This window comes from Pygocentrus nattereri, chromosome 20, assembly GCF_015220715.1.
Source record: "Pygocentrus nattereri isolate fPygNat1 chromosome 20, fPygNat1.pri, whole genome shotgun sequence".
Classification (NCBI taxonomy): Eukaryota; Metazoa; Chordata; class Actinopteri; order Characiformes; family Serrasalmidae; genus Pygocentrus; species Pygocentrus nattereri.
The window spans coordinates 3,906,154-3,922,065 of record NC_051230.1 but is presented as its reverse complement, the minus strand read 5'-3'; the positions used below and the strand labels follow the sequence as shown (position 1 = coordinate 3,922,065).

Genomic DNA, 15,912 nt, shown 5'->3' with positions numbered 1-15,912 from the left:
GATCAACCAAGCGCATTAGGAGCACCTCATATGCAAACTGAATCACCTATAATGCTGCCTAATACACGCCCAAGCTCGACCTCCTCACTTCAAAGTGACCATCCATCTTCACCAGGGAACGAAATCCACAGCATGGAACATTCCAACAGGAGACAAGACACAGAACATTCAGAGGTGAGAGTACTGACCCCCACAGCTGGGGAGCGACAACCAAATTTCAATTCAGCATTCAAGCCAATCCAGTCAGCTCCTGCAAATCCATTACAGTCCTTGTATTCATCAATTTCTTCTGGCATGATAACCTCAGGGTTTCCCTTCCAGCAAGTTGATGTGAGGCCTGAGTCTCCCGGACTACAGCCTCACAAGCCACATTATGCCTATGAAGATTCTAATCCAACTGTACAGCCTCAAGTGCAACAGCTGCTTATGGCTCCAGCTCCCATTAAAAGATGTTATAGTGTGCCTAGCTATGATCCTCCTGGGCCTCACCTTCAGCCTCCACCCGCCACAAGCTGTGCTCCATTTCCTCATACTTCTGATAGACCCCAGTTCTATGCTTCGGCTAGAGGTGATACAACTTTCATGTCTTATCCCGCACAAGCGCCATCTGCTATAGCCCCACCAGATCGGTACACAGCTCAACAACCACTCTACAGCGTACCAAAACCCAAGATTCCTGACTTCTGCTCTGATAGCGAGAAAGACTTTGCTAATCTCAAATTAGCATTAGACAACTTGCTTGAACCTCACCCTGAACTGTCTGAAAAGTACAAATACCACATACTGCTGGAACACCTTAAGCTGCCTGAAGCTCAGATGATCGGCCAGTCCTGTCGCCACCATCAATACCCATACTCAGCAACAATGCATGCCCTTCAGCTGCAGTATGGCCAGCCCCATCAGCTAGCTCAGAGTGAGATAGCAGCAATTCTCACCACACCTGATGTTAAACCTAACGATGCCCCCAGTTTCCAGAGCTTTGCCCTAAGGGTACACCTTCTAGTTAGCATGCTGATTTCTCTGGAAGGACCCCATGGTACGGAGATCAACTGCTGCTCCCATGTAGACCGTCTCCTTAGCAAGTTGCCTAAGTACTTGAGAGATGGATTTGTTGAGTTCCTACAACTCCATGGGAAACTTAATTCTGCAAGTCTGAACCCTTACAATCTGCAGGACTTTGATGGCTGGCTGCATCTCAAGGCCCAACAGCAGCGTCTTTCAAGTCGGATGGTGCAGCGTTACCAACAAGAAAGGTTCCTGGTCAGAGGTAAAGAGAAGACCATGCTTAAATCTAGAGGTCAAAGCACAGCAGTCTATCATGGTACAGAACCTACCTCCACTCAGCTCAAGACGAAGAAACAACCAAGTGTGCATTGTCTCTTTTGCGATAGTAAAGAGCACTATATCAGTCGATGCAGCAGGATTAAAGATTTTTCATTGGGGGAGCTGACCAAATGGATAAAACAGGGAAATCGCTGCTGGAAATGAGCTCGTTCCCATCCACCGGACACATGCAACCTCAAGAAACCATGTAGTGATTGTGGTGGCATTCATCTCCAAGTTCTTCATGGCCTACCTCAAAGCCACCTGAGCAACCACCACTCAGACACCTCAGAGAGTCGTGTGTACTTGACACCTTCTGTAGCTTCACTCAAGGTACTTTTGAAGGTTGTGCCAGTCCTGCTGCATAACAAGTCCAAGACTATAGAGACCTTCGCTATCTTGGATGATGGTGCACAGCGAACTATGATCTTGCCTGCAGCAGTCCAACAGCTACAGTTAGAAGGGAAACGTGAGACACTTGCCCTCCGCACTGTACGATCTGATATCACCAACCTAGCTGGATCAAAGGTCACCTTCCAGATCTCCCCAAGAAACAATCCTAGGAAGCACTTCAGAGTGCAAGGAGCCTTTACTGCCTCTGGCCTGGACCTAATGGAGCAAAGCTACCCAGTTCAGACCCTTCAGAAAAGGTATGCCCACCTTAGAGGAATCCCACTACAGTCCTTTCATAATGCACGTCCACTAGTGCTGATTGGATCAGATAACGTCCATCTCATCACAGCAACAGAGCCAGTGCGGCGAGGGCACCAAAGTGGACCAATCGCAATCCGCACTGCTCTTGGATGGGCCCTACAAGGAACTGAAAGCTGTGTTCGAGACCAGTCATCAGTGCACCAGTGTCTCCTGCTCTCAACAGCCAACGTTGATGACCTTCTCTATCGACAGGTGGAACGGCTGTGGCAACTAGATGTGCTGCCTTATCGTAATGAGAAGTTGGTGGTTCGTTCACGAGAAGACCAAGAAGCTATTAAGCTTCTTGAGGACAAAACCAAGCGAGTCAGCATCAACGGAGTTCTGCACTATGCAACTCCACTCCTCTGGAAGTCTGGCACCCCTAAGCTCAATGGCTCCATCCAGTCTGTCATGGCAAACCTGAGGAGTACAGAGAGGCTCAAGAGAGATTATGAGAGAGAGCTCACCTACAGAGCTGAAATAAACAAGCTTGTTCAAGCAGGATATATCAGTAAGCTACAACCGGACCAAGTCCAAGAATCAGAGGAACAGTGGTACCTTCCCCACCATCTGGTACATCATAACAGTAAGCCAAGATTAGTCTTCAACTGCTCCTTCAGACACCAGGGCATCTCTCTTAATGAACAACTCCTACCTGGGCCTGTTCTGGGCCCATCCCTGCTAGGTGTCCTTCTGAGATTCAGACAGCATTGCATAGCTGTTAGCGGAGACGTACGGGGCATGTTTCATCAGGTCCGACTAAAGGCCGAAGACAGACCCTTTCTGCGCTTTGTCTGGAGAGACATGAGGTGTGAAGACCCACCAGATGTGTACCAATGGGAGGTACTGCCATTTGGCACGACGAGCAGTCCATGCTGTGCCATATTTGCTCTACAGCAGCACACGCACAACCACCAAGGCAGCTATTCAGGCACCCTTCAGTCTGTACAGCAGTGCTTTTATGTGGACAACTACTTGGAGAGCTTTTCTACCATCGCTGCAGCAAAAGAAATGGTAGACAAACTCCGAAACCTACTGCTGGAAGGAGGGTTCGACCTCAGACAGTGGGCCAGTAACCAACCTACCGTGATAGCTCATCTGCCTACTGAAGCCAAGTCCTTAACCACAGAGCAGTGGCTGGGCCGGAACCAAGCTGGCCCAATGGAACCCACATTGGGACTGAGATGGAACTGCACAGCTGACACACTGGGCTATCAACACAGACCCATTGAACACAACACGCTGACTATGCGTCGAGCCTACCAAGTGCTAGCCAGCCAGTATGACCCATTAGGGTTTATAGTACCATTCACCACTCGTGCCAAAGTGCTAATTCAACAGCTGTGGTCTAAACAAAGAGAGTGGGATGACCCTGATCTGCCCCCCGTCTTGAAGGAGGCCTGGGAGAACTGGGAGAATGAATTGCAGCAGCTCGGCGCAGTCTCCATTCCACGATGCTACTCCACTGATGCCACGAAGGAAGACGGCCTGGAGTATGACCTCCATGTGTTCTGCGATGCCTCTGAAAAGGCTTATGGAGCAGTGGCCTATTTAGCAGTGCACGGTGGGGAAACCATCCACACCTCCTTTGTGATGGCTAGGTCAAGAGTCGCTCCTAAGAGACAACAGTCCATACCCCGGCTGGAACTTTGTGCTGCCTTGGCTGGAGCTCAATTGGCCAGGCTTGTACATGCTGAAGTTACCTTAACTATCCGCCAGACTGTTCTATGGTCAGACTCTGACAGTCCTAGAGTGGCTTCAGTCAGACTCGTGCCGTTTCAAGGTGTTCGTTGGCACTCGAGTATCAGAGATACAAGAATTAACAGATCGAAATGCATGGCGGTATGTGGACACTCACAACAATCCTGCTGACGACATAACGAGGGGGAAACCACTCCTAACACTGGTCCAGCCTAGCCGATGGAGTCAAGGACCATCCTTCCTCAAACAAAGCATGGAGCACTGGCCAAAGAAACCTGAAGCTGCGACCCCGGAGAGTTTAACAGAAGTGAAAGGTGTCACCCTCTGCTGCCTTACAGTACTGGGGAGGAACAACGTTTCTCCAGATGCAACTGGATTCAGAACATGGAAGGAGCTAGTGGAAGCCACCCAGAAGGCATGTCATGGGGCAACTGCAGAGTCACTTTCGACCACTGACCAGCCAGTGAGTTATCGAGATGCAGAGTTGCTGATATTGAGGGAGTGTCAGACTCAGAGCTTTCCAGATGAGGTGGCCGCTCTTAGAGAGAGAAAACCTGTGCCAAACCACAGCAGATTGAGCAATCTAGCTCCTGAATGGGACACTGCAATGAACATTATTAGAGTTGGGGGACGGCTGCGGAGACTACAGACTCTCAATATGGATGAAGTCCATCCAATAGTTCTACATCCACGACATCCAGCGACCCAGCTCCTCATCAAAGATTTTGATGAACGTCTGTTACACCCGGGGACTGAACGGGTATATGCAGAGGTCAGGAGGCAGTACTGGATCTTGAGGGGCCGTCAAGCCATTAGACATCATCAGCTCCACTGCCCTACTTGTCAGAGATGGAGAGCTCAACCGAAGGTGTCACAAATGTCTGACCTGCCACCAGAGCGTCTTCGTCTACTTTGTCCACCTTTCTTCTCTACAGGCGTTGATTGCTTTGGGCCATACTCAGTCAGGATTGGCAGAAGGACTGAGAAGCGCTGGGGAGCTATCTTCAAATGTCTTACTACCCGAGCAGTTCATATTGAACTGCTCAATTCCATGGACGCAGATGCTTTCTTACTGTCCTTGCGGCGCTTCATAGCCAGGAGAGGGCGACCAAAGGAAATACTTTCAGATTGTGGCACTAATTTTCGTGGGGCAGACCGTGAACTCCGTGAAGCCTTTGCTGCGCTTCACCCCCAACTCCAAGCCCAGTTGGCCGACTACCAGATCCTCTTCAAATTCAATCCACCGAGTGCTCCCCATTTCGGGGGCACGTGGGAGAGAGAGGTTCGTTCTATAAAGTCTGCCCTCAGAGTAGCTGTTGGTAGTCAATCCACATCGGAGGATGTTCTCTATACTGTGCTGGTGGAGGTGGAAGGCATCCTGAACTCAAAACCACTATGCTATGCCTCATCAGATGTCACTGACCCTGACCCCATTACTCCTAATATGCTCCTTATGGGGCGGCGTGATGCCTCACTGCCACAAGTTGCGTATGCACCAGCTGATATGGGGCGGCGTAGATGGCCCCATTGTCAGAACATCGTAGACCAGTTTTGGATTCAGTTTGCACGTCAGTATCTACCCACTCTCCAGACCCGCCAGAAGTGGCACAAACAGTCTGAAAACCTGGCCGTGGACTCAGTGGTCATGATAGTTGATCCACAACTTCCCCGAGCTCAGTGGCCCATTGGAAGGGTTACTAAGACCATAACAAGCCAGGATGGATGTGTCAGAATAGTGGATGTCCTTGTGAAAGGCAAGATCTACACCAGACCAGTTGCTCGCCTAATTCAGCTTCCCAGGCTTACGGATGGCTCTAATGATCTCTGAAGAATTCCTTTCATTGCACATTTGCTCCTCAAATGTGGGGGCGGCTGTTGTGAATTCTTCATGTTGGACGTACTGTTAAATTAATAATTAGTGTTTGGTTTAGTTACTTATAATTGTAGTGCTTGAGCTGTTCCAAACCTCATGGACTCTTATGTTTAGAGGGGGACTTTTATTCTGATGCATGTGCTTCTTGCTGCCAGAGTTGCATGCAGCAGTTAGCAGTCAGAGATGATGTAAGTTTCAGCTCCTCGCTTAAACTGCTCATTTAAGCTCTAATTGGACTTTTAGGGGATTCAGCTGACTAAAAGTGTACTTAAGTTCTTGTGTGTACTTATACTGGGTTATTTGAGTAAGAGTATGCAAAGTAAACAGAGTTAATATACCTACTTTGAGGCTGCTTAGCTAGCTAGCTTGCTGAAGCCTGTTTAGCTAGTTACATGACTTTAACAGTGCTGAAGCATGTTACTGTGTTCTTTCTTACTGGCATTTTCGAGGGTTTATTTATCAGTTTCTAAATTATGCCCATTTACCTCTCTATATTCTGTTTATTGTGTTCAGTTAATACTGTATCCAGTGATCATTTAGAAATACTACGCTTATGTATATGTATATGCTTTCTGTGTTTATCTGCAGAAACTGCTACTTCCAAACGTTACTGATGCTGTTCATTTAAACAGTAAACGAGTTTAACTATATTTGATGACTCTGTGCTCTCTGACCGGAGCCCTGTAGCGGCCAAGATCCATAATAGCCAGCTTATTGAGAAACTTCTCAACAGAGTCCGTTCTACAGTTTCTCATTAGGCTGAATGAATAACCGACTCTAAATGTAGGTATTGTGATATAAACCGAGTCTGTTCTACAGTTTCTCATTAGGCTGAATGAATAACTGACTCTAAATGTAGGTATTGTGATATAAACCGAGTCTGTTCTACAGTTTCTCATTAGACTGAATGAATAACCGGCTCTAAATGTAGGTATTGTGATATAAACCGAGTCTGTTCTACAGTTTCTCATTAGGCTGAATGAATAACCGACTCTAAATGTAGGTATTGTGATATAAACCGAGTCCGTTCTACAGTTTCTCATTAGACTGAATGAATAACCGACTCTAAATGTAGGTATTGTGATATAAACCGAGTCAGTTCTACAGTTTCTCATTAGACTGAATGAATAACCGACTCTAAATGTAGGTATTGTGATATAAACCGAGTCTGTTCTACAGTTTCTCATTAGGCTGAATGAATAACCGACTCTAAATGTAGGTATTGTGATATAAACCGAGTCTGTTCTACACTTTCTCATTAGGCTGAATGAATAACCGACTCTAAATGTAGGTATTGTGATATAAACCGAGTCCGTTCTACAGTTTCTCATTAGGCTGAATGAATAACCGGCTCTAAATGTAGGTATTGTGATATTAACCGAGTCTGTTCTACAGTTTCTCATTAGACTGAATGAATAACCGGCTCTAAATGTAGGTATTGTGATATAAACCGAGTCTGTTCTACACTTTCTCATTAGGCTGAATGAATAACCGACTCTAAATGTAGGTATTGTGATATAAACCGAGTCCGTTCTACAGTTTCTCATTAGGCTGAGTGAATAACCGGCTCTAAATGTAGGTATTGTGATATAAACCGAGTCTGTTCTACAGTTTCTCATTAGGCTGAATGAATAACCGGCTCTAAATGTAGGTATTGTGATATAAACCGAGTCTGTTCTACAGTTTCTCATTAGGCTGAATGAATAACCGACTCTAAATGTAGGTATTGTGATATAAACCGAGTCCGTTCTACAGTTTCTCATTAGGCTGAGTGAATAACCGGCTCTAAATGTAGGTATTGTGATATAAACCGAGTCTGTTCTACAGTTTCTCATTAGGCTGAATGAATAACCGGCTCTAAATGTAGGTATTGTGATATAAACCGAGTCTGTTCTACAGTTTCTCATTGGGCTGAATGAATAACCGACTCTAAATGTAGGTATTGTGATCAGTTTCAGCATCAGGTTTATTAATCTGAAGGTAGGAAAGTGCAGGACTTGTAAAATCTCTGAGGCTAGCTGGATGTGATGTGTCTGTAAGAGCTCTCAGTCATTTCTGAGCCCTGCTGTAGTGCGTCAGAGCTGTGGAGAGGAGAACGTCTCAGTCTCGATCAGCAGGTGGCTCTGGTGGAAGGGGACAGAACAGAAGACCTTGTCCGTTGGTAGCAGAAGGAGGTCAGCTGGTGGGTTGGTGATCACGTATCTGCCCAGGATGAGACAAACAGAACAAATCAACCCACCATTCCAACCACAGTTCATACTAATCATTAATTTAATTAGAAAGCATTTAGCTCCACTTTGCTAGTGTACAGTTAGACGCTATAGGCCATCTGTCAATGCACAGTATTAGCCACCCTCTGGTCTTTGATAATGGTCAGTTTCTGACCACAGAGCTGCTGGATATTTTTGAGTGGTGTCCACAACTATGAAGTAGATGACGCTCATAACATAGCCAGAGAAAGGGAGCATAAAGTAGACATTTCTAAGAAAGTTGGCAGTGAGTGGAAGTACAAGGTAGGTGTTTCTAATAAAGTGGCCAGTGAATGGAAGCACAGGATAGCTGCTTCGTCAAACCAAATGGGGTAAAGTCTTCAAATCAACTTTGTTCATCTTCTTACAGTGAGCACAAGTAGGACAACTAGTTGGCACATGGATGCATTTTGTGGGAGAGCACTGTGAGAATTTGCATAAGAAACACTGTCGAATGAAGACACTACTGGAGAAGCAGCTTAAGAATCTGAATTCAGCTCTTAAAATGCACATATCTTGGGATTTTTGTTGTGGCCGGGATGTCCGTGCAGCAATGGGGGCCAGTTAATCAGCTCAGAGCCTCAGGAAGTGCTGAGGTGGGGTCGTAATCCGCAAAAGAAGAGAGGGGACAGGGGGACTCACCGTTTTAGAGAGGCATTTGTGGGGTCCAGCAGGCGGTAGAGACCAAAGCACATAATCTCCAGATTTTCCAACGCTTGGCAGAATAAATCCTTAAAGTGATTACACTGGAGAATGAACAGACACACAGAGGGGTTCAGAGATGTCTTCACATCCTTGCTCTACAAAATCACAATTCTTCAGACTCCAGTGGCACTTTCCTTTCTCTGTTTATCACAGACTTTATCTCCCTCACAAACCTGTAACACTTTCTGCTTTCCTCCCTGCTCTGGCAAGCTTAACGAGACAATGTCAAACTGGGTGGCAGCAGAGCAGCAGTAGTATTACTGTAGTACATATATAACATTATGACCACCTCCTTATTTCCACGGTCATTGTCCGTTTTATCAGCTCCACTTACTATATACACTACATTGCCAGAGGTGTTCGCTTGTCTGCCTTAACACATGTATAAAATTAAGTGAGATCCCATTCTTAATCCATAGGGTTTAATATGATGGCGGCCCACCCTTTGCAGCTATAACAGCTTCAACTCTTCTGGGAAGGCTTACCACAAGGGTTAGGAGTGTTTATGGGAATTTTTGACCGTTCTTCCAGAAGCGCGTTTGTGAGGTCAGACATTGATGTTGGACGAGAAGGCCTGGCTCACAGTCTCCGCTCTAATTCATCCCAAAGGTGTTCTATGGGGTTGAGGTCAGGACTCTGTGCAGGCCAGTTGAGTTCTTCCACACCAAACTGGCTCATCCGTGTCTTTATGGACCTGCTTTGTGCACTGGGGCTCAGTCATGTTGGAACAGGAAGGGGCCGTCCCCAAACTGTTCCCACAAAGTTGGGAGCATGAAATTGTTCAAAATCTCTTGGTGCTGAAGCTTTAAGAGTTCCTTTCACTGGAACTAAGGGGTCGAGCCCAACTCCTGAAAAACAACCCCACACCATGATCCCCCCTCTACCAAACTTTACACTTGGAACAATACAGTCAGACAAGTACCGTCTCCTGGAAACCGCCAAACCCAGACTCGTCCATCGGATTGCCAGACGGAGAAGTGTGATTGGTCACTCCAGAGAACACGTCTCCACTGCTCTAGAGTCCAGTGGCGGCGCTTTACACCACTGCATTCCACGCTTTGCATTGTGCTTGGTGATGTAAGGCTTGGATGCAGCTGCTCGGCCATGGAAACCCATTCCATGAAGCTCTCTACGCTGTTCTTGAGCTGATCTGAAGGCCACATGAAGTTTGGAGGTCTGTAGTGATTGACTCTGCAGAAAGTCGGTGACCGCTGCACACTATGCCCCTCAGCATCCGCTGACCCCGCTCTGTCATTTTACGTGGCCGACCACTTCGTGGCTGAGCTGCTGTCGTTCCCAATCGCTTCCACTTTGTTATAATCCCACTGACAGTGAACTGTGGAATATTTAGTAGTGAGGAAATTTCACGACTGGACTGAGAGTGACCCATTCTTTCACTAATGTCTGTAGAAGCAGTCTGCAGGCCTAGGGGCTCGGCTTTATACACCTGTGGCCATGGAAGTGACTGGAACACCTGAATTCAGTGATTTGGATGGGTGACTGAATTCTTCAAGAAATGTAGTGTAGGTGCATTTTGTAGTTCTACAGTTACAGACTGTAGTCCATCTGTGTCTCTGATGCTTAGTTACCCTGTTCTTCAGTGGTCAGGACCCCCATGGACCCTCACACAGCAGGTACTATTCGGGTGGTGGATCATTCTCAGCACTGCAGTAACCCTGATGTGGTGGTGGTGTGTTAGTGTGTGTCGTGCTGGTAAGAGTATATCAGACACAGCAGTGCTGCTGGAGTGTTTGGTGTTCAATGGAGGTTAATCACTCCAATTCATCCCAAAGGAATTTATTGGCCCTTGAACACTCCAACCCATCTCAAAGGTGTGCAATGGAACTTCGTCGCTACAACTCATCCCAAAGGTTTTCAATGGAGGTTATTCAATCCAACCGATCCCAAAGTTGTTCAAGGGAGGTTCATTGCTTCAGCTCATCCCAAAGATGTTTGCTGGAGCTTCATCACTTTACCAAAGTTGTTCAATAATGCTTCACAGGACGTTTACAACAAAAAAGTATTTTTTTAATTTAATAAATGGATTTTTTTTGTAAAATTTGCATATTGAATTATTTGGAATTTGCAATGAGATTCCATGTTATTAGTATTGCAAAAGCCAGCACTGCAATCAACAAATCTCTTCCTCTCACCTTGAAATTCTTCAGCGGCTGCATGTTCAGGGCGAGCTGGACGAGTTTGGACCGTTGTCGGAGGGCTCCAAGCTGGGGGCTCATAATGCCCTCGTCCAGGTGATTATTCTCAGCCAGCTGGGCCTCCAGAAGGGGGGTGTCTCCCCCAGTCACCAGTGTGCAGATCAGAGCTGGGACACGAGTGTTGAAGTACGTCTGCACAAGCACAATAATAAGCATAAACATGTTTACCACTGGCAGAGTCAGACTTCAAATTGCTCTATATAAATTACACTTTAGTTTTACAGCATTACTGAAAAGATTGGCCTCAATTTTAATAATAAGAGTGATTATACCAACCCAGTGTAGTCACACCTTGAAACGTCTTATATTTTGTCTATATATTGTTTAAACAGCTATTTCTGTAAAATGTGCTAAAATACACAGCCAAATTTGTCGTTGTGGATTTCTTACTTCCTATGAAAAAATATAGTAACACTTACACCACTCTGGTGAAACATTCTGACCACCTCCTCGTTTCTACACTCATTGTCCAGTTTATCAGCTCCACTTACTGTATAGCTGCACTCTGTAGTTCTACAGTTACAGACTGTAGTCCATCTGTTTCTCTGATACTCTGTTACCCTGTTCTTCAGTGGTCAGGACCCCCATGGACCCTCACAGAGCAGGGACTATTTGGTTGGTGGACTGTTCTCAGTCCAGCAGCGACACTGAGGTGTTTAAAAACTCCAGCAGCACTGCTGTGTCTGATCCACTCAGACCAGCACAACACACACTAACACACCACCACCACACTACTTTTAATAGAACGTCATTAATTAGTGACGCTGACGTCTATTAAAATGATCAGAAGCACAAAACACTGAAGGTAAACAGTTTCCATCAGGGAGAACCGAGTGGCTCTGAAATCACTTTTTACACACAAGCAAAGTTTCAGTTTCAGATTTATTTACAACTTAGTTCCAAGTTTAAGTTGAATAAAAACTGGCTTTAAACTCAGGATCACAGATGAGCTCCTTTACTATGTTGATCTGTAGGCGTCTGTTCATAAACATAAACCAGCCCAAACTCATTTACTATAAAATGAAATGGTGTTTGTAGAAATTCAGAAAAAAGCCGCGTCAGTCTCGACTGCATATGTGGACATATTTCTATATTGTGCTCTATTTACACAAAGTTAGGTTAGTTCATCATTTATGTTGAACAGACTCTCCCAAAGTTTTACGCTGCTGCGCTGACGTTGAACCGCGTGCTGCACTGGGTCGGTATGACCAACAGGTCAAAACCAGCTCTAAACAAAGTGACCGCTGGGCCCTGATTGGTGCTCTGGCTTTGCGCTTCTTTCGTTTTGACATGTGACGTTTTTATACACACAGAAACCAAAAGGAACGACAGATTTCTCAGAATGTAGCGGAGAAAAAGTCGGATATTAGACTCAGTCTAAATCAGATATTAGATAAAAAGTCACCCAAAATGGAAATACTTAAGTAAAGTACAGATACACAAAAAAACTACTTAAGTACAGTAACAAATTACATTTACTTAGTTACTGTCCACCACTGCACACCACCACCACGTCAGCATTACTGCAGTGCTGAGAACGATCTACCACCCAAACAGTACCTGCTCTGTGAGGGTCCATGGGGGTCCTGCCCACTGAAGAACAGGGTAACAGAGTATCAGAGAAACAGATGGACTACAGTCTGTAACTGTAGAACTACAAAGCGCACCTGGTTCAGTTGTTTTGTGTACAGATCAGTTTCAGTCGTCCTCATTTGTGGCGTCATGTGATGTTTAGTCCACATTCTGCATTTGACTGGCTTTGGTTAGTGAGCCACAGTACATGATTTGGAGAATTGAAAGTGCAGTCCATACACCACATACACTACATACACTATGGCTTAGGCTATATTGTGTCAGCCCGTCAGAGAATGTGGTGGTGGGGCCGTCTTTGGGCGACTTTAAGAGGGAGAAAAGAGAAATGAAACAAAAAACGTGTATTTTCTACAGACGAGGCTCTGGAAGTGCTGTGCCACCACAGGACGACACATAGGACGAACTCTTAACATCCCAAATTATGTCACTCAGAAGACATGAGTGATGGCATCATGATGCAGATGATACGGACTGTGTAAAAAGTAAAAAAGCATCATTAAAAAACAAAAAGAACTTCAGGAACTTTTTGCACAAGTTTTTGTGTTTAAATAGTTTACCATGTTTATTTCAATAAAAACCACAAGAATAAGCCCTTTCTTGTGCTACTGTGGTTTTGTGGGATAATTCAATAAACAGAGCATGTAGAAATATTCATTGATTGAGAATTTGAGGTTGTGCTGGATCTCGGGATATATAACACTTCGTGGTTCTGATCAATGAAACAAAATGAAAATGCAAATTGCAAAAGTATGCAAAGCTATAAGTGTGTGAAAGTGTGTTAAAGGGTTCATCTCATCTCCTATTTTAGCAACATGAGCTTCCAATGCTGTTGTCACATTTATTCTGGTATGAAAAGAACTTGATCTAACATGATTCCTCATAAATGGGCATTTTAGATAAGTATATATGTTAATAAACATTACACTTCAGCTTCCTCTTATTGTTACTCTAATGAAATCAATCAATAATACAAGTTTACATACAACAGAGGCAGCATGGAGCTTCTTTTATGCAGTGATAGGAAACACGTCGGCTGACAAAGAGCTCTGAAAGACGAGGCATGAAGAACTTACAGCAGCCATGAGAGAATCCAGAAAGTCCATAGAAAACACTGAGCCCTCTGCGAAGGCCTGAGTCAGAGCCAGACTGGAAAACATCTCAGCACCGTCCATCTTACTGATATACTGCACATTAGATGTGTTTTCTACACACACACAGACAGGGAGACAGACAGAGGCAGAGACACATCAGCAGATGGACAGGGAGACAGAAAGCAACAGAAGCACAAGTAGACAGACAGGTAGACATGCAGATAAGCAGGCATATAAATAAGATATATACAAGATATATAAAGGGAAAGGCACAGAAAATAATTTCTCACTCTCATAAGTACAGAATGTGCATGTAGTTTCCTAGTAATAACTGAATAATTCACACTAGATACTGAATAATTCACATTAGATACTGAATAATTCACACTAGATACTGAATAATTCACATTAGATACTGAATAATTCACACTAGATACTGAATAATTCACATTAGATACTGAATAATTCACACTAGATACTGAATAATTCACATTAGATACTGAATAATTCACACTAGATACTGAATAATTCACACTAGATACTGAAAAATTCGCATTAGCTACTGAATAATTCACACTAGATACTGAATAATTCACATTAGATACTGAATAATTCACATTAGATACTGAAAAATTCACATTAGCTACTGAATAATTCACACTAGATACTGAATAATTCACATTAGATACTGAATAATTCACATTAGATACTGAAAAATTCACATTAGCTACTGAATAATTCACACTAGATACTGAATAATTCACATTAGATACTGAATAATTCACACTAGATACTGAATAATTCACATTAGATACTGAATAATTCACACTAGATACTGAATAATTCACATTAGATACTGAAAAATTCACATTAGCTACTGAATAATTCACACTAGATACTGAATAATTCACATTAGATACTGAATAATTCACACTAGATACTGAATAATTCACATTAGATACTGAAAAATTCACATTAGCTACTGAATAATTCACACTAGATACTGAATAATTCACATTAGATACTGAATAATTCACACTAGATACTGAATAATTCACATTAGATACTGAATAATTCACATTAGATACTGAAAAATTCACATTAGCTACTGAATAATTCACACTAGATACTGAATAATTCACATTAGATACTGAATAATTCACACTAGATACTGAATAATTCACATTAGATACTGAAAAATTCACATTAGCTACTGAATAATTCACACTAGATACTGAATAATTCACATTAGATACTGAATAATTCACACTAGATACTGAATAATTCACATTAGATACTGAAAAATTCACATTAGCTACTGAATAATTCACACTAGATACTGAATAATTCACATTAGATACTGAATAATTCACACTAGATACTGAATAATTCACATTAGATACTGAAAAATTCACATTAGCTACTGAATAATTCACACTAGATACTGAATAATTCACATTAGATACTGAATAATTCACACTAGATACTGAATAATTCACATTAGATACTGAATAATTCACACTAGATACTGAATAATTCACATTAGATACTGAAAAATTCACATTAGCTACTGAATAATTCATAGTAGATAATTCATAGAAGATATTAAATAATTCATAGTAGATACTGAATAATTCATAGTAGATAATAAGTAATTCATAGAAGATACTAAATAATTCATAGTAGATAATAAGTAAATCATAGTAGATACTAAATAGTTCATAGTAGAGAATAAGTTATTCATAGTAGATAATAAGTAATTCATAGTAGATACTAAATAAGTCATAGTAGATAAAATGCAATTCATTGTAGATATTGAATAATTCATAATAGCTACTGATTAATTAATTGTAGATAGTGAATAATTCATAGCAGGTAGGTAGATAGATAGGATCAAATACCAAGTTCAACCAGCAGGGGCACTGTAGCTCCAGTTCGAGGCAGACACAAGGGCCCTGATGTCCAGGCAAAGTCTACAGAATTCACAAAAAATACATGTATATAATATTCACTCTGTACATCAACTCACAACTGTTTTAATGTGTTTGTAATGCAGTGTTAAACAGTGCTATGCTATAGAAATATAGTTGTTGCTGATGTTCTTCTTCTTCTTCATAGTATTATTTATTTGTTTATTTATTTGTTGATTGATAAGTGACCAGTGACTTATTCAAACACGATTAACACTGATTTTCCCTAAATCTCTCCAACCTCTTCATACATTTGTGTTCTTTAATATGTGAATATTTAAAACACGTGTAACACTTTACTGGGCTTTTTATAAAAGAGACAGAAGGATTTTAATAGGTTGAGTCCTTTTTAAGTATATCTTTTGTTGTTTTGTTGAAAAATTACCAAAGGCAATGCTCATTTGTATCAAAAATATTTAAAAGCCAAAGTTATCCACAAACTGGGTGGGCACTGAGTCTGAAATGACTACACAAAGACATCCAGGAACACAACGTGTG

At 42.9% G+C, this 15,912-nt stretch overlaps 1 protein-coding gene across 1 annotated transcript in view; it reads right to left on the bottom strand.

Moving 5' to 3' along the window:
- Nucleotides 1–7,557: 7,557 nt before the first annotated feature.
- The window catches only part of LOC119261882 (calcium-activated potassium channel subunit alpha-1), a 9,634-nt gene continuing 1,279 nt past the window's right edge, over nt 7,558–15,912 (bottom strand). Inside the window, exons 2-6 of the mRNA XM_037531915.1 lie at nt 15,346–15,417; nt 13,427–13,557; nt 10,698–10,892; nt 8,482–8,585; nt 7,558–7,792 (exon numbers count right to left, since the gene is read on the bottom strand). Of these exons, the coding sequence (XP_037387812.1) occupies nt 7,666–7,792; nt 8,482–8,585; nt 10,698–10,892; nt 13,427–13,557; nt 15,346–15,417 (629 nt within the window). The 3' untranslated portion in view covers nt 7,558–7,665. The remainder of the gene's footprint in view (nt 7,793–8,481; nt 8,586–10,697; nt 10,893–13,426; nt 13,558–15,345; nt 15,418–15,912) is intronic.